This window comes from Podarcis filfolensis (assembly GCF_964270895.1).
Source record: "Podarcis filfolensis genome assembly, chromosome: Z".
NCBI lineage: Eukaryota > Metazoa > Chordata > Lepidosauria > Squamata > Lacertidae > Podarcis > Podarcis filfolensis.
This window is the reverse complement of record NC_139617.1, coordinates 31844298-31870651: the sequence shown is the minus strand read 5'-3', so window position 1 is coordinate 31870651 and position 26354 is coordinate 31844298. Positions and strand designations below refer to the sequence as shown.

The window sequence follows — 26354 nt, the reverse complement described above, 5'->3', positions numbered from 1 at the left end:
AAGGCACCACTTTAGTGCCGTGGTTGGGGCGCGTCTGTTGACTTTGAATGCATCAGAATACCAGCCAGCTCCCATGACCATGCTGAGCACATGGAGACAGCCCTTTGATGTGTCGCGCTGGGGATGGCAGCCCGGCGTTCATAGAGTGCTTGCAGTAAACGGGAAATCCCCTGTGGTTTTGTCTGGTGGCAAGTGCAAAACAGCAGAAGCAGATCCATGTTCACAGCAGGTGGAGGATGCCGTGGAGAGGAGGAGGCTGGCTAGAAGGTGCTTTGTGCACAACAAGGACATAAGAATGTAAGAAGAGCCCTGCAACAGCAGCTAGATCATGGCAAAGGGGGCCCATCTAGTCCATCATCCTCTTCTCACAGTGGCAAATCAGATGCCCAACTGGGAAGCCAGAATCCAGGATCTGAGCACAAGAGCCCCCCCTGCCCCCTGCGGTTTCCAGCAACTGGTGTTCAGAAACATCACTGCGCACAGCTATGGAGGCAGAGCATAGACCTTGTAGCTACTAGTCCTCCATAACTCTCTCCTCCATGAAAGCCCTCTCCTCTCATCTTTTAAAGCCATCCAAGTTAGTCATCATCCTCTCTTGTGGGAACAAGTTCCATAGTTTAACTCTGTATTGTGTGAAGGAATTTCTTTTGTTTGACCTGAATCTTCCAACATTCAGCTTTGTTGGATACCTGTGAGTTCTGGTTTTATTATAGAATTGTAGAGTTGGAAGGGTCCTTGAGCGTCATCTACTCCAACCCTCTGCAATGTAGCAATCTTCACTTAAATCATTTATGACAGATGGCCATACAACCTCTGCTTAAAAACCTCCAAGGAGGAGGAGTTCACAACCTCCCGCGGGAGCCTGTTCTACTGTATAATAATAATGCTTATTAAATCATATCTGCCATCCTGTATTAAAAGCTCAAATTTGTCTTGCTTGTTTCTCGTATTCTGTGCAATAGCATAGAAACAACTGAAACCATGAGAAACCCTTCAGCTGCTTTCTTCTTGTCGTTTCCTGCCCTTTAGCAGGTTTCAGGAGCACCACCTTAGTTTCTTGTGCATAGATGAAGCTACTATCCCCAGTACCAGGTGTTCCCCAGTGATATGTAATATTGTCTCCCACTCCCTCAAGATTTAGTTTAAAGCTCTCCTGATCAGGTTGACAAGACTCTTAGCAAACACATTCTTGCTAACCCATCTCTTGTCAGAAGGCCTTCCTCAAGGAAGCAGAGACCATGGTCCAAGAAGCCAAACCCTTCCTGATGACACCACCTGTATAGTCAGTGGTTTACTTCCAGTATTTTCCTCTTTTCCTGGGCCATGACCTTCAACAGGAAGAAGTGATGAAAAGGCCACCTGTGCCCCAAGGCTCTTCAGCTTCCTGCCCAGAGTCTCATAGTCCCTTGTTACATGGCTGTGTCTGGCAGTATTGTTTGGATCCACATGAAACAGAAGGAAGGGGCTGTGGTCTGTGGTCTTTATGAGAGGGTGAGGAAAACGTCTCTTATCCAAGATTAGGGATTTACCCCAGTTCTCGGGAGAATGACACCAGCAGCAACTGGCCACACATTTCCAAAGATAACTTTTCACCAAAGCCATGAAGGTCATAAATCAAAACAAGGGAGGCTTCGATTTTGAAGCCCTCGCACCCTGCAATCCCAAGCAAGATTTCAGAGCATGAAAGACAATAAAATTCTTAGCAGGGACATCTTCACATGGCATTCTTCAAGGAGGCACCTCCCCTCCAGATGTTGCTGACTACAACTCCCACCATCATTGCTAACCATTGCCCATGCCGACTGCTAGGAGCTTGGAGCCCAACATCGTTTAGAAGCCTGCCTCCATTCCTCTCCTTTCTGTTTCAACGATGTGGCCAAAAAGCCACCAGCTAATTTCACCTCTGCACAATGCCCATTAAGTTCCGCCTCTCTAGGCCACCAAAATGCATTTGTAAGCCTCTTGTTATTTAGTGCAGTAGCACCTGCACTTTGGAAGTCTCTGTCTATGGATATCAAGCAGGTGCCTTTGCTGCACTCCTTTTGCTGAACTCCTTCTGCCAAAAACATTCCTGTTTAGAATGTGAATTTTAGCCTGTTTTAATATCTTAACTTTTTGTCTAAAGTATTTGTTTAAAGTATTGTTGTAAACCTTTATTTTCTCTCTTTTTTTTGTAAACCACTTTGAAAAAAATAAACAAAATAAATAACTTTGCATTTTCTTTTCTGTTTTCCTTTTCAGGAACATTTTGTCCTCCTGATGAGGTCTGAACATGGGAGCCCATTCAAGGGCCTGATGAATGAGGTCACTGCTGCCACTGAGAGCTCCAGATCAAGAGCTCTGCTGGATTGATGCAGTTCCAAATCCACTTCCCACGCCAGAAATCATGCACTCAAGTTCACCCAAGCTCAGTCTTTAGCGCTGCTCCTATCAAAAGGAGAGGGAGGTCAAATTGGACTCTGCGGTGTTGGGAAGTGCTGTCAGCGGTTGTCATCTGGGATGAAAAAGAAACTAAAATGCTCTAAAGGGCAGAGCTTGAATGACCTTTTAAATAAATACATGGCATGATTTTATTTCATAAACAAATATTGAGGCACCTGAAATCTTCTAAAATTCCCTCAAAGATGGTCATGTCCTCCTTTGCAAATGTCAAGTATGTTTTCTCTAATACTGCTTAATTGTCTGAGGGGTCGCAATGATCTTGGTACATATTATCATTTATGGCAGGAATGTCAGTTGGTGCAAGATGTTTGGAATTTAATTCGACAGAAATGATAACTATTACTAAAGAAATTGCCCAAAATTAATGTGACTGAATATTTTTGATGATACCAATGTAGACATATATTGTCAAAATAATTTGTCTTGATGCATGATCTTGACAGCTTGAATAGTAATGGCAACAAGTTGTAAACAGCCCAAAATCTTACAGTGAGCAATCAATACCCCTCACTCTGGAATACAGCTATAACGGAGAAAATTGTGCATAATCCTGTATCAATGGGGACTAGAACCTGCAGACACTTTTAATATGATTTGGCATTCCTTTATTCATATACATTTTCAAGTCAACCCTCATCGCAAGCCTGGCAAATCTGGAATTAGATTGATAATCAGATAATGGTCTTTACTTGCACTTCGTTATTTTCACCCATGTGCAGCTGGTCTGTAGCATTGGAAGGGATTCCAGGGGTCATCTAGCTGAACCCCCACAATGCAAATGTCTGGTTCCTTTCAGACCATATAGAGCCCTTGTTCTCACAATAATGGAACTCACAGGTGGAGAATATAGTGGTACCTCGGGTTAAGTACTTAATTCGTTCTGGAGGTCTGTTCTTAACCTGAAACTGTTCTTAACCTGAAGCACCACTTTAGCTAATGGGGCCTCCTGCTGCTGCCATGCCGCTGGAGCCCGATTTGTGTTCTCATCCTGAAACAAAGTTCTTAACCCGAGGTACTATTTCTGGGTTAGCGGAATCTGTAACCTGAAGTGTATGTAACCTGAAGCGTATGTAACCCGAGGTACCACTACACACACACACACACAATTTGTACGGGACATATTTGTATGAGTTAAAACTTTGTTTTTCCTCAGGAGAAGTTCTCCACATGAGTAATTCAACATGCACAAGGAGGTCCCTAAACCAAGGAGCTTCTCCATGCAAAGCCAGTACTGTGCCTCTGAGCTACAGCCCTTCTCCTTAAAAATAAAGTTTATAATCCTTATAGTTTGGAGGAAAACAGGGAGCTGCCTTCTACCATGCGGGCATGGTGTAGTGGTTACGTGGCCACACTAGGACCTGGGAGAGATCAGGGTTCGAATTCCCCCTCTTGGCTAGGAAACTCGCCTTTAAGGCAAGTCACTGCCTCTCAGCCTCACCAAATTTGCAGAATCGTTGTGGGGCTTTAATGAGGAGTAGGACCTGGGAGATCAGGGTTCAAAACCCTACTCAACCAAAGCCCTACTCAAGGCCAGTCACTGCCTCTCAGCCTAACCTACCTCACAAGGTTGTTGTGGGGATTGGATGGGCAGGGGGAGAACCACAAACGCTACCTTGAGCATCTTGGAGGAAAATAGGAGGGATATAAATGGAATAGATAAATAAATATATAATACTGAATCAGGCCATTGGTCCCTCCAGCTCAGTACACTGACCAGCAGGGCTTCAGGCTCAGCAGACAATTCCGACACCTTTACCTGAAGATGCCAGGAATTGCACCAGGGACCCTCTGCAGTCAAAAGCTCTGCCCCTTCCCTTATTAATAAAGTGTCTCTCTTGTCTTCATGATTCTGAATCAGGCAGGGAGATAGGAAGCTGCCTTTTGAAGAGACTCACCCTGCTCTTCGTAACCGGTTCCTGCCACGGGGGTCTCCAGATCCTCTCCATTCTGCTTCAAGCCCAGGACTGCCCTCAGCTTTGCCACATTCAAGCAGGCCGTGGCCTCCCCACCCTGATCTCCGACCTGCAAAGTATTATTAGCCATCATTAATTCATGGAACAAGCACACATCTTTGGAACTTCTGCCTCGTGATTTCAAGCGGGCATGTTTGCTGTGTTCTTTTCGGAAACTGCTGTAACATTATTGTTTCAACAAGTTTGCCCAGATGCGAGTTTTAATTTGTTACTGTCTGGGGTTTTTTTTTTTTGGTGTTTATGTATGTGTGTGGGTATCCGTATATATATATATTCAATACTGTAATGATATCTAGACACAGAATGATAAAAATGTCTTCAGCGGTCCAGATATTGGTCATTTCTGAGCCAGTAACAGTCAGGTGAATGCAATACAGCAAAGGTAAAGGTAAAGGGACCCCTGACCATTAGCCAGTCGTGGCCGACTCTGGCGTTGCGGCGCTCATCTCGCTTTATTGGCCGAGGGAGCTGGTGTACATGTGGCCAGCATGGCTAAGCCGCTTTCTGGCTAACCAGAGCAGCGAACGGAGACACCGTTTACCTTCCCACCAGAGCGATACCCATTTAGCTACTTGCACTTCGTGCTTTCAAACTGCTAGGTTGGCAGGAGTAGAGACCGAGCAACGGGAGCTCACCCCATTGCAGGGATTCGAACCGCCAACCTTCTGATTGGCTAGTCCTAGGCTCTGTGGTTTAACCCACAGCGCCACCCGCGTCCTTACAGCAAAGGTGGATGAATGCAATACATAAGATAGAATCATAGACTTGTAGAGGTGGAAGCGACCCCAAGAGTCATCTAGTCCACACCCCTACAATGCAGGAATCACAACAGAACAAATAACCAGGCTACTGTTGTTTTAACTTTTTGTATGATGCAAATTATTGCTGTACATTTTTCTTAAAGTGTTAATTTTATTGCTCTATCTTTTCTGGAAACCAGAGGGTGGTGTTCCGCCCCCTCTTTTTCTTGCAATCAAGTGGTGTATAAATTTTAGGAAATAAATAATTAATAAATTAAGTGGCAGAAATGCCATTTGCTGATAATTGCAAGTAGGGAGAATTCTGTTGAGCTCAAGTCCTCCCACTGAGGCACTGGCTTGGCTATGAAAAGAGGAAGCTGGGCTCCCCCTTTGCCTAATCCAACTCCAGGGCTATTCTTATGCCCTCATGGAACCTCCAGGTCCAGAGGCATTCTATCTAAAGCTCTGAAATGTACAAGACTCTGGATTGTCTGCCCCAGTGTGGCAGCCAAACCTATTTGGTCTTCTTTTGAAATGGAGCCAGGAAGCAAATGTGTTAGCATACCCAACCTCAAGCCAGTTCTGCCATTATATGATCTAGGGAACTCTCCTCTTCCTCCTCCTCCTCACATCCAAGCCCTTACCCAGCTACCCACCTCCATGAAACCTCCCATTGTTCTCTCCCCATCTGTTGCTGAGTAATCTGTACTACTCAGAGGACAGCAAAGTGTATTTATCTGGAACAGCTGAAGGGTTAATAATAGGGGATGTAACACGGATGAGAAGGGCTTCGCTCTACCCTGTCTTCCTTTCCCATTTCATAGAATTGTAGAGCTGGCAGGGACACCCACGTGTCATCTAGCCCAACCCCCTGCAGAGCAGGAACCATGTAAAATCAGGACACTCTTGAGGATGCCCTCAACTGTCATGATAAGATCCTGAATCCAACCATTGGTCTATCTAGCACAGTGACTAGCTCCTCCCTGACTAGCAGCTGTGGCTCCTTAAGAGCTTCAGGCAGATAATAATAATAATAATAATTTATTATTTATACCCCGCCCATCTGGCTGGGCCTCCCCAGCCACTCTGGGCGGCTTCCATAAAAACCAAAAATACAGTAAAATATCACACGTTAAAAACTTCCCTGAACAGGGCTGCCTTAAGATGTCTTCTGAATGTCAGGTAGTTGTTTATCGCTTTGACATCTGCTGGAAGGGCGTTCCACAGGGCGGGCGCCACTACCGAGAAGGCCCTCTGCCTGGTTCCCTGTAGCTTTGCTTCTCGCAATGAGGGAACCGCCAGAAGGCCCTCGGCGCTGGACCTCAGCGTCCGGGCAGAATGATGGGGGTGGAGACGCTCCTTCAGGTATACTGGACCGAGGCCGTTTAGGGCTTTAAAGGTCAGCACCAACACTTTGAATTGTGCTCGGAAACGTACTGGGAGCCAATGTAGGTCTTTCAAGACCGGTGTTATATGGTCTCGGCGGCCGCCCCCAGTCACCAGTCTAGCTGCCGCATTCTGGATTAGTTGTAGTTTCCGAGTCACCTTCAAAGGTAGCCCCACGTAGAGTGCATTGCAGTAGTCCAAGCAGGAGATAACCAGAGCATGCACCACTCTGGCGAGACAGTCCGCAGGCAGATAGGGTCTCAGCCTACGTACCAGATGGAGCTGGTAAACAGCTGCCCTGGACACAGATTTGACCTGTGCCTCCATGGACAGCTGTGAGTCCAAAATGACTCCCAGGCTGCACACCTGGTCCTTCAGGGGCACAGTTACCCCATTCAGGACCAGGGAATCCTCCACACCTGCCCGCCTCCTGTCCCCCAAAAACAGTACTTCTGTCTTGTCAGGATTCAACCTCAATCTGTTAGCCGATTTATTACCATTCCCTAAAAATAAGGAATATTCTAGTCCTCATCGTTCTGAATAAAGGGCTGAATTGTAATGGTACAGAGGAAGATACCAGGTCAGGACATTGGTCCACTGAGTTAAGCATTGTCCACATTGACTGGCAGCTGTGGCTTCTTGAAGCTTCAGGCAGGAGACATTTCCCAGTCCAGCCTGGAAAAGCCAGAAGGGATTGGATCCAGGACCTTCTGCATGCAAAGCAGGTGCTCTGCTACTGAGCTACAATGCCACCCTCTTTGGTTTCAAAATGGAGTTTGAAATGAGTTTTTTCCCTAAAAATAAAGGAAAGTCCTAGTCCTCATGGTTCTGAATAAATAGGAACCTGGGGCTTTCTGCATGCAAAGCAAGCACTCTATACCACTGAGCTACAATGCCACCCTCTTTGGTTTCAAAATGGAGTTTGAAATGAGTTTTTTCCTATACCAATAGTTTAAGAGCTTTTACTGTTTTGTAACCAAGCAACTGGGGACATAACATTTTAAACGTTATACAGCTTATGTTTCCACACTTTTCTTTGCTGCAGGTTCTGTCATTTTAAATCTCTGCTAGGGGTTCTCATACCAAAGAGTACTTGCCCCAAACTTGGGTCTTGGCATCCCAGATTTCCAACATGATATGTCCACAGGGCCTCATCCTGAAAGGCCAGTTTCTAGCCACACCTGCTTCTTGGAGCTGTTTTTCTTTACCATCTTGTACTCCAAAAAACCCCCACATTTGTTCCCAACTCAGACCCCAAGAGGGACAAATCTCTGCCTGAACCCCTCTGAGCTGTAGCAGTCAACCCTGTGGTCAAATAATCATAGAATTGTAGAGTTGGGAGGGAACCCCACCAGATGCCCAGCTGGGAAGCCCACATGCAGGATCTGAGCACAAGAGTGCTCCCTGCCCCCTGCCCCTGTGTGGTTTCCAGCAACGTTCTAGAAACATTGCTGTGCACAGCTGTGGAGGCAGAGCATAGAAATTGTAGCTACTAGCCCTCCATAACTCTCTGCTCCATGAATTTGTCCAATCCTCTTTCAAAGCCATTCAAGTTGGCTATCGTCCCCTCTTGCGGGAGCGAGTGCCATGGTTTAATTCTGCACTGGGGCACCCCACCTGTGTCGCTGTTCCAGGACAGTCCACTCTGCTCTATTGAGAAATTCCTCATCTTGCCCAGTAGCTCCAAGTGCTGTTTGGTGGGCCTCTGGTTGCTGGACCTTCTCTTCCAGCAAGGCAACCAGCTTGCACTTGCTGCAGGTGTAGTTTTGAACATTCTTAGGCAGGGAGACAAACATGGCAAAGGTGTTGCAAGTTACTACAGCAGCTCCCTTGCCATCCATGTCCCTTGGTCCTATGTCGCCCATGAGACAGCATTCCTGGCCTCCCCCATTAAATGTTGCTGCAAACACCCCTGTTTACAAGTCCTGGTCACAAGTTCCCAGAGGCTGCAATTAGCAGTCATGCAATCAGCAGTAATCTAGCCCAACCCCCTGCAGAGCAGGAATCGTAATGTCCAAGGAGCACTGAACAGCTGCTAAAGGTCTATGGACACCCCAACATTATAAAATAATTAAATGTGACGGACCACCAACAAATTAAAAAAAAATGCTTTTACTTCTTGGGAGATTTCAAGGTGTTTCTCTGCAAAGTATAAGGCTTGTTCACGGTTTCCGAGAGAGAGATAGGCATTCTCCAGGCTCCAGCAAGCTCTTCCTTCTCCCACTCTGAAAAGGAAAGGTATATTTATTCACGTATGTTCCTATCATGCCCCTCCCTGCATCATGACAACTCAAGGCATATAGAGATTGCCAGGCACCACCCAGCCAGGTAGAATGACATACAGACACAGAACTGTAGAAGTGGAACGGGCCCTGAGGATCAGCTAGTCCAACCCCTGACAATGTAGGAAATTCCACATCCCTGACGCATGGCCACCCAACCTCTGCTTAAAAACCTCCAAGGGAGGAGAGCCCACCACCTCCCAGGGGTGTCCGTTCCACTGTCATACAGCTCTTACAGTCAGAAAGTTCTTCCTGATGTACAGTTTGTCAACTTTCTTGCATTCATTGTGAGTGCTATACTTGACCTTTGTAATGTCTTCTTTTGTAATCCTGAAGACAATATTTTAGTCTCCCGTTAATTGCATTGCTTGGAATGTCTGCACTACGTTTGATTTTCTTTGGGAATGCTTTATTTTGGGATTCTTTGATTTGATGTTTTAATGTAGGCTGTGAACCACTCTTGAGACTTCCCCTCTTGCTCCCAAAACTGGGTTGCATGTGTGGAGAGAACCCCTGAAACAGCCTTTGGGGTGATGGGAAGTGGGATTTTCCCATCTGCACAAGTTTAGTATTATGATGCTGAATTCCGCAAGTGATTTCTTGCTTTAATAAGACATAGAGTTTGGCAAGTTCAGCTCCATACAAAATCTCTGTCTCCCCCTTGTGGTCTCAGCTGGCTAATGACATGAGTGTAGCTATTTCCCAAATCAACCCTTATTTTCCCACCTGCTAATAATAATAGTAATCATCATCATCATCATCATCATCATCATCATCATCTTATTAGATTTATATACCACCCTTCTCAGGGCAGTTCACAGAATAAAAAAACAGGATAAAAGTAAGTAATTAGGTAAAAAACCTCCAAACAATAACACCCCCCGCCCCAGTCCCACAGACACATTTAAAAGGCTGTGCAATATTAATCAGCCTAAGGCCTAACTGAAGAGGAACATTTTCACTTGGCACCTAAAGATATATGATGAAGGCACCAGGCGAACTTCCCTGGGGAGAGCTTTCCACCAACAGGGAGCCACTGCAGAGAAGGCCTGTTCTCATGCTGCCACCCACTGGATCTCTCAAGGAGGAGGCACATGAAGAAGGGCCTCAGATGATGAACACGGGGCCCAAGACGGTTTATATGGGGAGAGGTGGTCCTTGAGGTATTGCAGTCCTGAGCTCCTGGATTCAATATATTTAACTATGAAACAAATGTAATACACAGACATGTGTATGAAGCATGGCACAAAACATATATTCATAATTCATGTTTAATGTCCCCCCTACCCTTGAAAATTGCCAAGGGCTGTCAAAATGGCATCGTGGGCCACTTGCAGTTCATGGGCAACGGGAAGAACCACCCTGATCTCTCCCTGCAATGCCAGAGGCATAACAGAGGCATTAAAACCAGGTCTGAAAACAGAGATCAGCAGAAATGGAAATACTCATTTGAAAGCATAGTTAAATGAACAAATCCTGCCCACCCTGCCATGCACATGGCTGTTCAAAGGGGGCTCCTTGTAAGAAGTTCCATCAAGTCCCATTGCAGGGACTTGGATTAGATGACCCTGGAATACAGCTCTAGGATTCTATGATATGATTCTAAGCCCGGCTGCACCACTTCCACCTCACCTGTCTCCCAGTTCCTGGGCGATGGCCAGGTGTTTCAGGTGATAATCGATGGCCTTCTCGTAGTCCTGCAGGAGGGTGTAGGTGTTCCCCAGGCTGTAGCAGGATTGAGCCTCCACTGCTTGGTCCTTCAGCTGTCTGGAGAGCTGCAGTGTCTTCCTGCATTAAAAAGCAGATTCTTTTAAAAAATATATTTTATTAAACAAAATGCTCTAAACCGAAAATAAAGAGCATAAAGAAAAGGTTTAAAATGGCACAAGGTTGGACACGATCCTTGAATGTCTTGTTCCAAAACATTACCCAATAAGACCTGTTCTTCCATAAACCTGCTAGGCTGATTTCACAGCATCCTAGGATTGCGGAGCTGGTGGGGACCCTGAGGGTCATCTAGCCCAACCCTGTGCACTACAGGAATCACAGCTAAAGCACCCTGATGACTGGGCTGGACTGAAATGATGTTGGACCAGATGTGTCCGGGGTCTGATCTAGAAGGCTCTTCTTCTGTTCAGTGGTAGGGTAGCCCATGTGGGGCTCTCCAGGATGTACACAAAGGATGGGAGACCTCAAGCATTTTAAAGCCCTGTTTAACAACTCTGTGGCACAAACTACATTTTTTAAAACAGGATAGTAAATGGTGGTGGGTTTCTTTTGGAAGAGAGTAGAGATATTTTCCCCCTTCTAAACTGAAAAAAAAAGGTAAGCCTGCAGGAAACTGACTAGAATAGCCATGGCAGACTCCTACAGCAAAGCACAGAGTTCTTGCAGCACCTCGATCTATTAATCATTTTAATAATTATTATCTTTCATTTTAATAAATTTAATTTATTGCAGCTTAAGCTTCTGTGGACTTGATGGTGAAGTGGACTGTGGCCCCCAAAAGCTTATGCAGTACTAAACTGGTGAAACTTTAGGCTGCCACAAGACTCTTCCTTGTTAAACATATTGCGTTATTATCTTTATTCAGACCAAGGAAATGTTACCAAAGCGTGAATGCCATTCAAATTCTCAAAAGCCTCCACACGTATCTTGGTTGGCTGAATTAATATATCACCGTAAATATAGGTTTGAAATAGATATCCAGGCCAATGTTACAATATTTAATTTTTATTATTATCATAGCTCTTGTGCCTGCTGAGGATTTGTTTGTCTGAGCTTATCTAAAGTTCATGGACAGGGAACCAGAGGAGATTTTTGGATACCAGAAGGTGGCAGCAGGATGCTCTGAATGGAAGCGAATAAAATATTTCCTGCATTTTAGATTTTTCTAAAGGATGGCATGGCAGACAGGAAATGAACACGGTTGTGGCTAGCCAGTCAAGCAGTAATGTAAAGTGCTTCCTGGGATTGCATAGTATCACAGAATTCTTAATAGGGTCACTCAGTCCAACACTCTGTGATGCAGGAATTTGCTCTCCCAATGCATATATAATGTCTCTAGGGGTGTTCAACCTCTCTGCAGAAATAGCCGAGCTGTACCACAACAGGTATATGCCATTTCTCACTTGTACACATGCAGAGAGGGAGAGACAGTGCAGTGCAGTGGTTAGAGAGTTGGACTAGGACCTGGGAGATGAGAGTTCTGATTTCCCCCTTGGCTATGAAGCTCACTGGGTGTGAGGACCTTGAGGGCCAGTCACTGCCTCTCAGCCTAATGTATCTTGCAGGGCTCTTGTGGGGAATTCAATGAGGAATGAACACAAGCATGTACACCCACTTGAGCTCTATGGGGGGAAAAGATGAGCTATAAGTAAATAAGAATAAAATCACACGGCAGGTTGAGAAATGGCAGGGAGACATCTTCTTACTTGTAGTACTCTGCAGCGATGTCGAACCTCCCCAAGAAGATGTGGGCATTCCCCAAATTGCTGTGGGCTCTCCTTTCTGCTGCTTTGTCACCAAACTCCTTGGCAATGGCCAGGCGCTGGAAGGGAGGCAGGGAGAGAGAGAGAGAGAGAGAGAGAGAGAGAGAGAGAGAGAGAGGTGGTTAACGGCTGCAGCAAAAACACTGGGCAGTGGGGTGTACTGGTCTTGGACTAGGACCTGGGGGAGACCAGAGTTCAAATCTCCTCTCAGCCATGAAGCTCATTGGGTGACCTTTAGGCAGACATCACCTATCAGCCTAACCTAACTCACAGGGTTCCTGCAAGGATGAAATAGGGAGGAGGAGAACCACGGATACTACTCTGAGTTCCTTGAAAGGAAAGGGGGGGGGTATAAATGCAATAAATAAATAAAAACAAGACCACACATGAGTCAGTTGCATTTGTTGATTTTATCTCCATTTTCAATTGCCATCTCAAGCGAATTTGCTTTTCATTTGTTTGGGTGTGTTTAGTCGCATTTTGTACACAGAATTGTGTGGTTTTTTAAAATTGAAATTTTGGTGCAACAAAGACAACTTAAAATGCAAGAAGCATAGCTAGAAACAATCTCAAAATCAACTAGATACAGGATAATGAGACGTCATAAAGGAATTTCTGTATATACAGGAAACCCACTTCAGATTTGAATCAGGTGAATAATAATACACTGGTTTCCTTTTACTGCAGCTATTCCATTATTGTTTCCCTGCTTTCTTCATTACAGGAATCAGATGGTGATGGGTCAAAAAAATTAAGATGAATTTGTACAAGTCAGACCATTTGAACAATCTAGAATAGCATAAAAATTGTCATGTTTCTTTTGTCCCCTTGTTACTGCTCTTGAGATAACTCTTCTAATAACACACTGTATCATACCATTGGTTTAGGGATTTCCAGCTTCTGGTGGTGAAATGTTTTGTATTTAATCGGACATGTTTGCTGCTTGGAGATTTCATTTTACTTTTTTGAACAAGCAGTTTATAAATTTTATAAATATTGTCACCTTTTGCTTTTAAAAGTATTTTCACTTATAAGCTGCTTTGGTATGAAAGGGAGTAAAGGCAATGAATAGATAAAAGTTTCTCTCATAACACTGCAGCTCATGGGCCTCCAGCGAAGCTGAATGTGGGAATCATAGAAGTGGAGAACAGAGAAAAGGAAGGACTTTTTCAGGCAGTGCAGAGTTAAACTACAGAAGTCCCATAGGAGGCTGTGATGACCACACACTTGAATGGCTTTAAAAGAGGACTGGACAAATTCATGAAGAAAGGGCTGGACGTGACTGAGATGAGGGTGTGTTGCCCAGCTCCCCTCCAACACAACCTACAAAGAGAATGGTGAAGAGCCTCTGGGCTCTTCAGTTTGGGAGTTTTCAGCCAATCCAGGCCAAGTTACTCTCTGCATGGATGAGGATTAGAAACATGCTTTAGAAAGAAAGAAAAACATTTTGGCTTTATTTTATGTTTGCATTTTGACACTGAGATTCCCTGTCATCAGATCCCAGCATAGGGGCTGGGGGCAGATCAAGCGACCCACAGAATGAAAGGCTCCCACCCCCCCAACGCAAAGCCCAACTGAGCCTCACCTGTTTGTGGAAGATGATGGCTTTGCTGAAGTTGCCCAGCAAGTAGTGGCTGTTGCCTAGGTTGCCATATGCCCGGCCTTGGGCAGCTCTGTCCCCCAGCTCCTTCACAAGAGAGAGGTTCTTCCTGGAATCCCCCACAAAAGGAAAATGTGTTGTTGTTGTTCTTGTTTTACAATCAATAAATGGGGGGGGGGACACAATGTGGAACTGGCAAAACTAACAGCAAAAATAGGAAAGCAACATGACAGCCTATTCATGGGAAAATGGAAACCCTTGTTGCAATATCTAGAAAAAAATATCATAGTCAGATGAAATCGCAAGCAGGATTTGAAATATGAGCAGGGGGGAAATGATAATATATGAAACAGAGTAATATGTTCTAGGTGATGTGTTTACTATTATAATGTACATAAATGGGATGGGATTAAGAGCAGCATGGAAGAAACGGCAGGAAGTCAAAGTTTAAAAGGGGAATGTATAAAAAATGTGAAATTTACAATTAAGGATTTTAAAGCTTAATAAAAATGTGACACACACACAAAATAAATTGGAGGAAAACAGCAGTCATGAAAACAAAGGGATAGCAAGGAGCTCCAGAAGGACCTCTCCAAACTGAGTGAATGTGCGGCAAAATGGCACATGCAATTCAATGTAAACAAGTGTAAAGTGATGCATGTTGGGGCAAAAAAATCTCAGTTTCATGTACTTGCTCCAGGGGTCCGAACTGGCGGTAAAGGTAAAGGTGAAGGTAAAGGGATCCCTGACCATTAGGTCCAGTCGTGACCGACTCTGGGGTTGCGGCACTCATCTTGCTTTATTGGCCAAGGGAGCCGATGTTTGTCCACAGACAGCTTCTGGGTCATGTGGCCAGCATGACTAAACCACTTCTGGTGAACCAGAGCAGCGCACGGAAACACCGTTTACCTTCCTGCCGGAGTGGTACCTATTTATCTACTTGCACTTTGATGTGCTTTCGAACTGCTAGGTTAGCAGGAGCAGGGACCAAGCAACGGGAGCTCACCCCGTCATGGGGATTCGAACCGCCGACCTTCTGATCGGCAAGCCCTAGGCTCTGTGGTTTAACCCACAGCGCCACCCGCATCCCTCCAAACTGGCGGTGCCAGACCAGAAACAAGAGCTTGGGGTCATAGCAGAGAGCTTGATGAAGATGACACACTGAGTGGTAAATTCCACGCTAGGGATCATTAGGAAAGGAACTGAAACTAAACAGCCCGGATAATAATTCCATTAAACAAATTTATGAGGCGACCACATTTGGAATATACTAAGGTATGTACAGTTCTAGCAGCCCCTTGTGAAAAAGATATTGCAGAATTGGAAAAGGTCCAGAAAAGGGCAACCAAAATGATCCAGGGGATGGAATGATGACTCCCCTATGAGGAAAGGTTGCAGCATTTGGGCAGGAGGTTTATGAAATGATGTATAGAATAGGGAAAGCAGATATAAAAAAGTTTTCCTCTCTCTCTCCTAAGACTACAACTGGTGGACATCCAATGAAGCTGAATGGCGGAAGATTCAGGACAGATAAAAGTAAATACTTCTTAGTTAAACTATGGAACTCCCTGCCACAGGAGGCAGTGACGGCCACTAACTTAGATGACCTTAAAAAAGGAATAGACAAATTGATGGAGGAGGAGAGGGCTGTCAATGGCAACCAGCCCCTGCTTTGCTTTTATGGTCGGAAGAAGTAATGCTGGAAACCACAGCAGTTGCTGGAAACCACAGGAAGGAGAGAGCTCTTGTGAGCAAAGGGTGCTTGCTAGTTTCCCACAGGCAACAGTTCAGCCACTGCAAGTACAGCCTGGTGGACCAGATGGGTCATGGGCCTGATGCAGCAGGCTCTTCTGGTGAGGGGGCCATCGTCAAAGACTGAAGATCTCGCACGAAAGGGGGCATTGAGGCACAGCAGGGGAGCAACAAGGGTAGCATCTTTGAATGAAGAATGGACTGAAAGAGAATGGGGCATTTTTACAAAGACTCCGCTGGACATCACGTGCACTAGAGCTGCATTGGAGGGAGTTGCAGCCTAGAATTCTATAATTCTAGGCTCACTGCCTCAATAAGGGGTTGTCACTCACTCGTAAAATTCGGACGCCTTCTCCAAACTCTCCCGGACTTCCTCAGGCAAGTGGTTAGGTTCCTGGGGCAAGCTCCAAGACAGATGCTTCCCTTTAGCGTGGTGGACGTTCCCAATGTTGTACAACGCCCTCGCCTCTCCAACCTAGAAAAGGGGGGGGGGGGAGAAAAGGTATTCATGCTGCCTTGGGTTTCTCTCTTACACTGGTTGTATGGACCAGGGTCCTCATCCCTGTTGATTTCAGCATGGATGCATAAGAAAAGCCCTGCTGGGCCAGGTCAGTGGCCCATCTAGTCCAGCATCCTGTCCTCACAGTGGCCATCCAGATGCCCCAAAGAGAAGCCCCCAAGCAGGACCTGAGTGCAAAAGCAACTCTCCCACAGTTGTTCCCCATCTTCCGTATACACAGTCTGCTATCAAAAGAGACAACCTTAAGGAGAGCCTGGCTGCTGGATCAGGCCACAGACGGGCCATTATAGCCCAGCACCCTCCTCTCACTGTGACCAAATGCCCCTAGTCCAGCATCCTGTCCTTATTGGCTAACCAGATGCCCATTATGGAAAACCCACAATCAGAACCTGAGCTCAAACAGCAGCACCCACCCCGACTTGTCATTCACAGGTAGACTGCCCCTGGGCATGGAAGCTCTGCTATCACTGTTGACATCCATATAAGGAGCCATGGTGGATCAGGCCAATGGGTGCCTTCATGGTGGCCACCCAGAAACCCCATAGGGAGCACCGTGCAAGGAGGGCCTGAGGGCAAGAGCATTTCTCCCTTCCTGTGCCTGCCGTTTCATGGTGCTATTTTTTAGTGTGCAGGTACCTTGTCTCCCAGCTCCTGGGAGATGTCCAGGTGCCTTTGGCAACAGACCAGGGCCTCATCAAACTGCCCGAGGATCTTCAGCGTATTTCCCAGGTTGCCACTGGCTTTGGCTTCTCCGATGCGGTCCCCAGTGGTCCTGCGGAGAGAAAGCAGAAGGCGGTTCCGGGTGGCTCCAATCCAGCAAAGCCACAAAGAAGACCCAGGCAGGGATGGGAAGGAATGAAGCACCCCAATGGGGCCCTTCCCTTCCCTTCCTTCTGTCTCCTCCTGTCCTTTCTTCCCTTCCCTCTGACTATGTAACTGGTTTACAGCAACTCTCCCGCCCCCCCTCGCAAATAAAAAGAATAAAAAGTTAAAATAAAAGTTAAAAGCAGACATCAATTAACTATTGTGGAATACATATTTCACAAAATGTATACACACCACTTGATTGTAAGGAAAAACCCCAAACCTGTTTACAAAAAAGGTAAAACAATAAAAGTTGACACTACTAGACTTCAAAGCATACAAAAAGATAAAATACTAAAACAGATTAAAATTCACACCCACTTTCCAAGCACCTGAATGTTTTCAGCAGGTGCCGAACGGAATACATTGAAGGTGCCTGCTGCTGATTTCGTAGGCAAATTATATAATCTTTGTATATTATATATATATTTTTGCTGCTCTCACCACCACCACAAATGTCTATCCATTATTTCAAGGAAACTGAGCATAACAGCCAGTCCTAACTCTATAGGCAATATATACAGCTCAGAAGAGTAATCTAGCTCAACTCCCTGCAATGCAGGAAAGTTATAAAAATTATGCATGGTATGGTGAAATTGGGCAGATAGAAGTTTCTCTCCCTCTTTCATAACACCACAACTCATGGTCATCCGATGAAGCTGACCGTTGCCGGACAGATAGTATGGAACTCCCTCCTGCAGGAGACAGTGGAGGCCACCAACGTGGATGGCTTTAAAAAAAGGACTCGACGGATTAAAGGATGAAGAAGGCTATTGATGGATATTGGCCACAATGAAGGCAGCAATGTTGCTGAATACCAGTTGCTGGAGACCACGGGAGGCGAGAGGTCTCTTGTGCTTGGATCCTGCTTCCTGATTTCTCCTAGAGGTAATTGTTCAGCCGTCATGGGGAAAGGATGCTGGCCTAGACGACCCACTGGCCTGATCCAGCAGCCAGGCTCTTCTGACACTCTTACGGGACCTCAAGAGCTCCAGACACACTATCTAGATTCCTAGATTTTGGGGGGGTATTTGGCCACTGTGAAAACAGGATGCTGGACAAGATGAGTCATTGGCTTGATCTAGCAGGACTCTTCTGATGTTCATAACAAGAGAATAAACACATACTTCTGGCAGCAGGACACTTACCTAGCTAGGGTGAGATCATGTTTGTGGTATTCCAGAGCCTTGGAATACTCCTTCAGGTAGAAGTAGGCGTTGCCCAGCTGGCTATAGATGGCACTGAGTGTCTTCAGGTCCTCTGTTCCCACCTGAACAGCCGCTTCAAAGAAGGCCACCCCAGCTTTGAAATCCCCGGCTTTGCACAAACGCTCTCCTTCCAGGGCCACCTCCAGGCAAGAGGCTTCCATCCTATGCGGGCAAACATGTACAGCAAAGATATTATTATAATTATTTATTACTAGAATTGTTTGGGTTTTTATCTTGTTTAAGTTTTTGTGTGCACTGACATTCAGAAATTTCTGGAATATATATATATATCTCACTGTATATAAATGTATGAGAACAGCAGAGGAAAATTAAAGGATGATGAAAAAGCAAAACCATAAAACTGGAATGTAGAATGAGTCCAGTAGCACAGGGGTTAAAATAACCAAGTCTCAGGAAAGAATCATAGAATCGGAAAGTACCCCAAAGGTCATCTTGTCCAACCCTTGAAAATGCAGGAATATCAGCATATCTGATGACTGAGTCTTGTTCCAGATATGCCAGGATTGTGAAAAGGGTTGTTTTTGAAAATTATGGCATCACTGCATTATTTCATAAAATAATGCCAAATCATTAAAAAAAGTGTCTGGAGGTTGTAGTCCTTATCAAAATCACAGTTACGTGCAGTTTTCTCTATTATAGCTATAGTCCATTGTGAGTGGTCCCAAATGCCCAATGTCAGATTTTGGGCTTTTTTCCATTGAGTTCCCATGATGATGTGCGCTGCCAAGATCACATTATCAATATGTATAGATACTGAGATTTGTGCCTTTTGATTAAAGGTGGTATATAAATTGAAGAAATGAAATGGTATGTTTTTACTGCTAACACATTGCTGTCTTTTCCTTTTCACCTGCTGTTGCCTAAAACGCCTTTTGATTATCCATCATTGTACAACGCTCTGAAAGCTCATCCTTCAAGCAGAAAGGCAGGGTGTTAATTTTAAAAATAAAATAAATGGCAAATGAGGACTTCTAAGCACAGCAAAGAAAACACTGTTCATTGGGTGTCACATTAGCCAAAATCGATTAACCTCAACAAGCTGTGTTGATCAAACGCAGAGTTCACTGTTGAGTAACAGAGGTTGGCGCGGGATGGGGAATTGATTGACTGCAACCCCCATGGGGAAGGGAAATGGAGGAGGGTGCCTCAAGGTCACGGGAAAGGGGACTTACTTGCAAGCCATGTGTGGCCCAGAAGGGAAACTGCAGAAGGTCATCATTCAGATTCAGGATAGACAAAAGGAAGTTCTTGTTCACACAATGCATAGTTAAACTGTGGAACTCACTGCCGTCGGAGGCAGTGGTGGCCACCAAACTGGATGGCTTTAAAAGAGGATTGGACAAACTCATGGAGAAGGGCATCAATGGTTTCTAGCCCCGGTGTCTATCCTCTAGGCCCAGAGGCAGTCTATCTGGACTCCTAGGGTCCTAGGGGCATTTGGAAACTCTGAGAAGTGGATACTGGACTGGACGGCATTTTCTTAAGGATGCTGGAAAAAAAAAAAAGAAAATTGGTCCTCCAGCTTTCTGGTTACTCCCGAAAGCAGCCTCTGCAACACCAAGCAACCTCTGGGCCGCTCCTCTGAGTGTGAGGAATCAGAAGCTGTATTAAGCTAACCACGGCAACCCAGAGAGTGGTGCCTGGGCTGGCTTCTGGCTGGGCTCAATCCATCCATGACAACAGCCCTCGCCAAGTCCGGCCGGCTGCCAGGGAGCTGCTCTTTTCATCTCGCCGGGAACACGGCGTCCAGGCCCTGTACATCCGTTTGCAGATCACATGGTCAGGATTTGCTCCAGATAATTACAGGGGGAGCTTCTCCTGTTCCTCTCTCTGAGGCACTCAGCTCCCACTTGGGTCTTTAATGGCAACCAGATGCTCAACAGACTTCACTGTGCAAGCCTTCCTTCCTCCCCAGAGTTAACACAGCCCTGCAAAAGGGGACAAAAGTCCTGGTCGCCTCACCTCCAAAACGATGGGGTAGATCATTGGAAAACAGCCCAAAATCTTACACAGGGCCCTTGGAACCACTCATTCTGGAATATAGCTATAATAGAGAAAATTACACCTAATTTGATATCAATGAGGACTAGAACTGCCAGGCACTTTATACAGGAGTTTGGCATTCTTTTAGGACATGTACAGCGGACATTTCATTTTCAAGGCAACCTTCATCCCAAGCCTGGCAAATCTGGAACTAGACTTGATAATCTCATAATGCTGATATTCCTGCATTGCAGGGGGTTGGACTAGATGACCCTTGGGATCCTTTCCAATTCTATGATTCTTTACTGGAACTTTGCTACCTGTGCAACTGTACTCATTCTGCGTGCCTTATCGTTTTGTTTTTCCATCTTTTAATTTTCATCTGTTGTTAATAATGGTTCTCTGTTTTACATACATGATGAAATGAAATAAGAGGATGGTGATAACAACAAACAACAACAACAACAACAACAACACGTGTTGCCAAAAGGCTTGGAGGGTCCTGGAAAATTATGTGCTCTTTTGGCAGGATTTTGTCTTATACAGTGGTACCTCAGGTTAAGTACTTAATTCGTTTCAGAGGTCCGTTCTTAACTTGAAACTGTTCTTAACCTGAAGCACCACTTTAGCTAATGGGGCCTCCTGCAGCTGCCGCGCCGCCGGAGCACGATTTCTGTTCTCATGCTGAAGCAAAGTTCTTAACCCGAGGTACTATTTCTGGGTTAGCGGAGTCTGTAACCTGAAGCGTATGTAACCTGAAGCGTATGTAACCCAAGGTACCACTGTATGTCACAAGTAGCTGTGATTTAGCTGTGATTCCTGCATTGCAAGAGTGCTGGACTGTTCTGGGGTTCCCTCAACTCTGCAAGTGGATGATTCTATGACCTCGGAAGGTGGTGAACTCTCCTTCATTGGAGATCTTTAAAAAGAGGTTGGATGCTTTGGTCGTGATTCCTGCACTGTGGAGCATTGAACTAGATGAGCTTTGGCGGGGGGGGGGTCCCTTCCAGCTGTAGTTCTGTGGTTCTAAATACAGACACAGAGGACTCCCTCTCCACAGTACAACATTAAATTTAGTTCAGCCAATGGCCTTAAGTCCTCTCTCAACCTAATAGGAAGTCTCTCCCAGATATCACACACTGCTTTTTTTGCACTTCTTTTTCCTCCCCCTTGCATTTGTTGCATTTATGTCAACAGACTCATGGGACTGTAGAACTGAAGGGTCATCTAGCCCCACCCCCTGCAATGCAGGAGTAAACTCATAAAGATAAGAGAAGGGAAATACGAAACTCCAGACAAACTGAAGTTGACAGAGTCACCCTGTTGACCCTTTCCCAGCCGGCCAAATTCTGACAAGAGCCTGTTTTCTGTCCACATTTCTTAAAGACACTATTGTTTCTCTGATGCTGCCACCATGCTTCTGGGAATGCTAGTCTGCCCACCCTGTGCATCTGTCCCCCGGAATCCCATAATGCCATCTCTGTTCCCAGCTCGGATGAGTGGCCTGCATGTGTTTGCTTCACTCTTCTTTGTTTAAATCGTGCTAAGATTTGCATCCGGCTTCGTGCAAGCTCCTTCAGAAGCTGCTCAATACACAAGAGACGTGGAAGGATCTGGAAAGGGCTGGGGGTGGGAACAGCACCAATGCAAACAAGAGGAACTTAAGGCCTGCTGGATCAGGCCAATGGCACCCTTTCTTCACAGTGGCCAAATCCTCCATAGAACCTAGGAATTCAGTTAAGCTGCCTCTGGACCTGGAGGTTCCAAAACAGCATTAGAAGAACCCTGCTGGATCAGGCCAGTGGCCCATCTACCTTCACATCCTCTTCACATAAGTGGAGGACCAGATGGCCATTATGGGCAGCAGGATTCAAGCACAAGAGCAACTCTCCCCTCCTGCAGTTTCCAACATCTGGGATCCTGGCAAGCAGCCACAGATAGCTTTCTCCTCTGTGAATCTGCCTAATCCTCTTTTAATGCCACCCAAGTTGGTGCCCATCACTTCTTCCTGCAGGAGACAGTTCCGTAATTTAACTATGTGCTGCGTGAAGAAGCCCTTTCTTTTATCTGTCCTGAAAGCCATTAAAAAACCCATCTATATTTTTTAAAAACACACACACACATACACGCAATCAGATAAGTAACTCACATCCCATGATGGTACGTTGTCGGCCCAAAACTATGGAACTCCCTCCTGCAGGAGGCAGTATGGCCTCCATCCTGGATGGTTTTAAAACAGGATTAGGTAATTTCTTGGAAGAGGCGAAGGCTGTCAAGGCTACTAGCCCCAATGGCTATTGTCTGCTTCCAGAGTTAGAAGCAGTGATGCTTCTCAGCAGTTGCTGGGAAACGCAGGAGAGAAGTGTTGCTCTTGTGCTCGGGTCCTGATTGCAGGTTTCCCCAGGCAACTGTTCAGCCACTGTGAGGACAGGATGCTGGACTGATCCAGCAGACTCTTCTTTAAAAAACTCCCCTCGCCCCCCCCCCCCGTAATTATTTTTCTGTTTAAAGGGGAGCCAGGAATTATAACAGGAGAGAGAAATATGCTCCAGAATCAGGCTAGCATTGCATGGGGCCTTGGGGATCATGGACTCTCCTCTCCTAGCAAATCTTGTAAATCCAGAAGCTGCCTCACTGCAGGTCCCTGGAATGAACCCTGTAATTTTATTTTCGCTAAGTAGAGGATTGCAAAGGAAAAGGAAACACTGGCCCCTTCCAAAAGTGGTTGCTCGCCTCCGTTCCCGCCTGACATTCTTTCCCCCCTGAGGAGCCCACGTTCTAGGGACCAGGTTCCAAATCCAACATGGTTGTGGTTTCTGGGCCTTGGGGTGGGGCAGCAAAGCAGCTTGTGGCCCAGAGAAACAGCTGCCTGATCCAGCAGCGAGGTAGTAGCCCTGGTCTAGGCTTCTCTGGCCATGGCAAATGGCTTCCAAATGGCACAGGAACGCAGGCTGTCGACTCATTCTAACCTAGAAGGGCTGTAGCTCAGTGGCAGGGTATCTGTGCTCCATACAGAACACCCCAGGTTCTGATTTCTTCAGAACCATGAGGACTAGGACTTCACCCAGAGAGCTGCTGATGGTCAAAGTAAGTAATGCTGGGCTTCCTATGCAAATGAGCATTTCCTGCTCTGGCTGGCAGCATCAACAGCTCTCCAGGGTTCCAGGCAGAGAAAAAGAGAGGGAAGAGGTGACATGGCAGATGGCAAGCAAGGCTATCAATGGATACTAGCCACAATTGGCTATGCTCTCTCTACCAACCCCCCCCCTGCGGGGTCGTCTTCCCCTGGATCCAGACCCAGTACCCAAGGCCTTTTTAGAAATCCTGGAGTTCCACTGCAATACACAATTAAAGCACACCCCAGCATTTCTGACTCTGCAAAATCAGGCCCTTAATCATCATGGAATCATGGAGCTAAAAGGGACACCCAAGGGTCATCTAGTTCAACCCCCTGGAATGCAAGAATCACAGATATACACCTGCAGTTTTTCTGAGGCCTTGCCAGCACTAGACATTTAAAGCAGGATTATATACCATTTTAAACAGCTGCGGCTCCTCCCCCCCAAAAAAGAATCATGGGAACCATTGTTTGTTCAGGGGTTTTGAGTTCCAGTGTGGTTTAATTCTTCCCCAGGGAACTCTAGGTTCTGCAGCTCTGGGACGGGTATGGGGGAATCTCCTAAGAACTCTCAGCACCCTTAAACTACAATTCCTTTTTAGGGGAAGCTGTCTTAAAGTGGTATTGCAGCACTTTAAATGCAGTTGCAGCCTATGACTCCAGGATCTCATTAGGACATCCTAAGAAAAAGTCAAGCACCTTTGGATCCCCACTGCTGTCCAGCCCTGCTTCACCCAATTTATTTTGGGGGTCACCGTGGGTTGCAAAGCATCCCCAGTGGTGCACCCACAAGCTAGGGTGTCGAAGGCCCCTATGTTTCCTGTTTAATTCAGTCCTTTATTTGGAACCATGAGGACTAGAACTTCACTGTACTTTTCAGAGGAAGGGCTGAGCACGCCCCACTGCCTGAAACTCTTGAGAGCCACTGCCAGTCTGTGTACACTGAGCTAAATGGGACGGCAGTCTGGCTCGGTAGAAGGTGCAATCCTTCGTTCCTATTTAATTCATCCCAGGAGAAGCAGAACCTTACTTTATATTTTTTGGAGGGGGGAAGAGTTTCCTCTGCCCGAAACTCCGGATAGCTGCTGCCAGTGAGTGCTGGAACCTGCAGCGGTCCGACTCGGCAGACCCTCGGCTACCTATTGCAGCCAGCAGCAGAGTTCCTTGGGAAACTAGATGACACTTCCCTCCACACACCCCAAAAGGAAATAGACCAATTTCCTAATAATGGCTGAGAACCACGCAGAGAGCACGCGAGATGCAGACGGTCCTGGGGTTAGGGAGACCCCGCAGAGGGGAAACGGGGAGGGGGCTGCCTCCAGCCCGGAGGGCGAGGGAGGCAACCTTCTTTCCTGGAAAACCTCCCAAGGCCCGAGCGGGGAGGAGCCCCATGTCTCCTGGAACCCGGCAAGCTTTCGCCCCTGAACGCAAAGCGCTGAGGGGGGCAGCGAAAAGGAGGAAGAGGAGGAGGAGGCGCCCCTCGCCTCGCCTGTCTGTCCAGCCCCCACTCTGCCCTACCTGGAATGCAACCTCTTGTCCGGGGGCTCCGGCAGGGCGTTCTCGGGGGCCAGCAGGGACATCGTTGCGGGAGGGCAGGCAGGCAGGCGGGCAGAGGTGGGCAGCGCCTCCTCCGCCTCCAGCCGGCCGGCAACGGCGGCTCACCCGGACCCCCGACTCCGTGGAGGCAGGGCGACCCGCCCCCGGCTCTGACGTCAACGCCCACCTCTCCGCCCGCCCGCCCGCCCGCCCGCCTGCGCGCTTTCGCGGGAGGGCGGGTGCTTATGTCTCCCTGCCTCAAATACAGAAAGTAAGCTTAAGTGTAACGTTGAAGTTGGGGGGCGCTGATTGACGCAGGGCTATATTCCCCACCACCACCCCGAGCGCCAAAAAATAAAAAAATAAAATCCTCTTGGGCCATGAGGACTGGAAACTTGTCTTGAATTTAAAGGACTTGATTCCTTTGCAACGTCTTTCCCATTCTACCCCATCTCCGGCTTTGGATTTAAAATATAAATATTATGAAGGTCCCACTGCCGCCACGGGGCGCCCTCCTTCGGGGTGTCGCCTAGAGCACCCTCATTTCCGGTATCTTGGTCGCTGTTGGAACGAAACGATCTCGATCCACGGGAAGGGGGTTGTTGTCCAGCCTCCTCCCACCTTTCTGTGCTTGGAGCCTCTACGCGAGAGAAGTGACTCCGCTTGGAGCAACGGCCATAGCCTGCTGTACTGCTGATCGCACAGGGACCTCGCCGAAGGTGGTCGCCGTTTCCCCAGCCTGGGCCAGCTAGGATTCCTGCCTTGGCGGGTCCCTTCCCACCCTACAGTTCTGTGATTTTGTGGTCTCCGAAAGTGGTGGACTCTCCCTCACTGTAGGTTTCTAAGCAGAGGTTGGATGGCCACCTGTCAGGGATGCTTTAGTTGTGGCTCCTGCGTTGCAGGGCTAGATGCCCCTTAGGGGGGGGGGGGGAAACCCACAAGCAGTATTTGAGCAGGAAAGCCCTCTCACCTCCTGCGATTCCTAGCAGCTGGTATCCAGAAGCATTGCTGCCTCCAACCTTGGAGGCAGAGCATAGACAAAGTGGGCCATCAATAAGTAAAGGTAAAGGGACCCCTGACCATCAGGTCCAGTCGTGACCGACTCTGGGGTTGCGGCGCTCATCTCGCTTTACTGGCCGAGGGAGCCGGCGTACAGCTTCCAGGTCATGTGGCCAGCATGACTAAGCCGCTTCTGGCGAACCAGAGCAGCGCACGGAAACGCCGTTTACCTTCCCACTGGAGCAGTACCTATTTATCTACTTGCACTTTGATGTGCTTTCGAACTGCTAGGTGGGCAGGAGCAGGAACCGAAGTCATGGGGATTTGAACCACTGACCTTCTGATCGGCAAGCCCTAGGCTCTGTGGTTTAACCCAATATCCCCCTTTTAAAGACATTTAGGTTGGTAGCTCTCACTGCCTCCTGCTGGAGGGAGTTCC

At 46.9% G+C, this 26354-nt stretch overlaps 1 protein-coding gene across 1 annotated transcript in view; it reads right to left on the bottom strand.

The window, feature by feature from the left end:
• GPSM1 (G protein signaling modulator 1) overlaps positions 1-25094 on the bottom strand; it is a 56876-nt gene extending 31782 nt beyond the window's left edge. Inside the window, exons 1-9 of the mRNA XM_083596394.1 lie at positions 24899-25094; positions 18199-18420; positions 16823-16958; positions 15999-16141; positions 13900-14023; positions 12258-12373; positions 10456-10611; positions 8658-8766; positions 4338-4464 (exon numbers count right to left, since the gene is read on the bottom strand). Coding sequence (XP_083452520.1) covers positions 4338-4464; positions 8658-8766; positions 10456-10611; positions 12258-12373; positions 13900-14023; positions 15999-16141; positions 16823-16958; positions 18199-18420; positions 24899-24960 — 1195 coding nt within the window. The 5' untranslated portion in view covers positions 24961-25094. The remainder of the gene's footprint in view (positions 1-4337; positions 4465-8657; positions 8767-10455; positions 10612-12257; positions 12374-13899; positions 14024-15998; positions 16142-16822; positions 16959-18198; positions 18421-24898) is intronic.
• Between the last annotated feature and the right edge of the window lie 1260 nt (positions 25095-26354).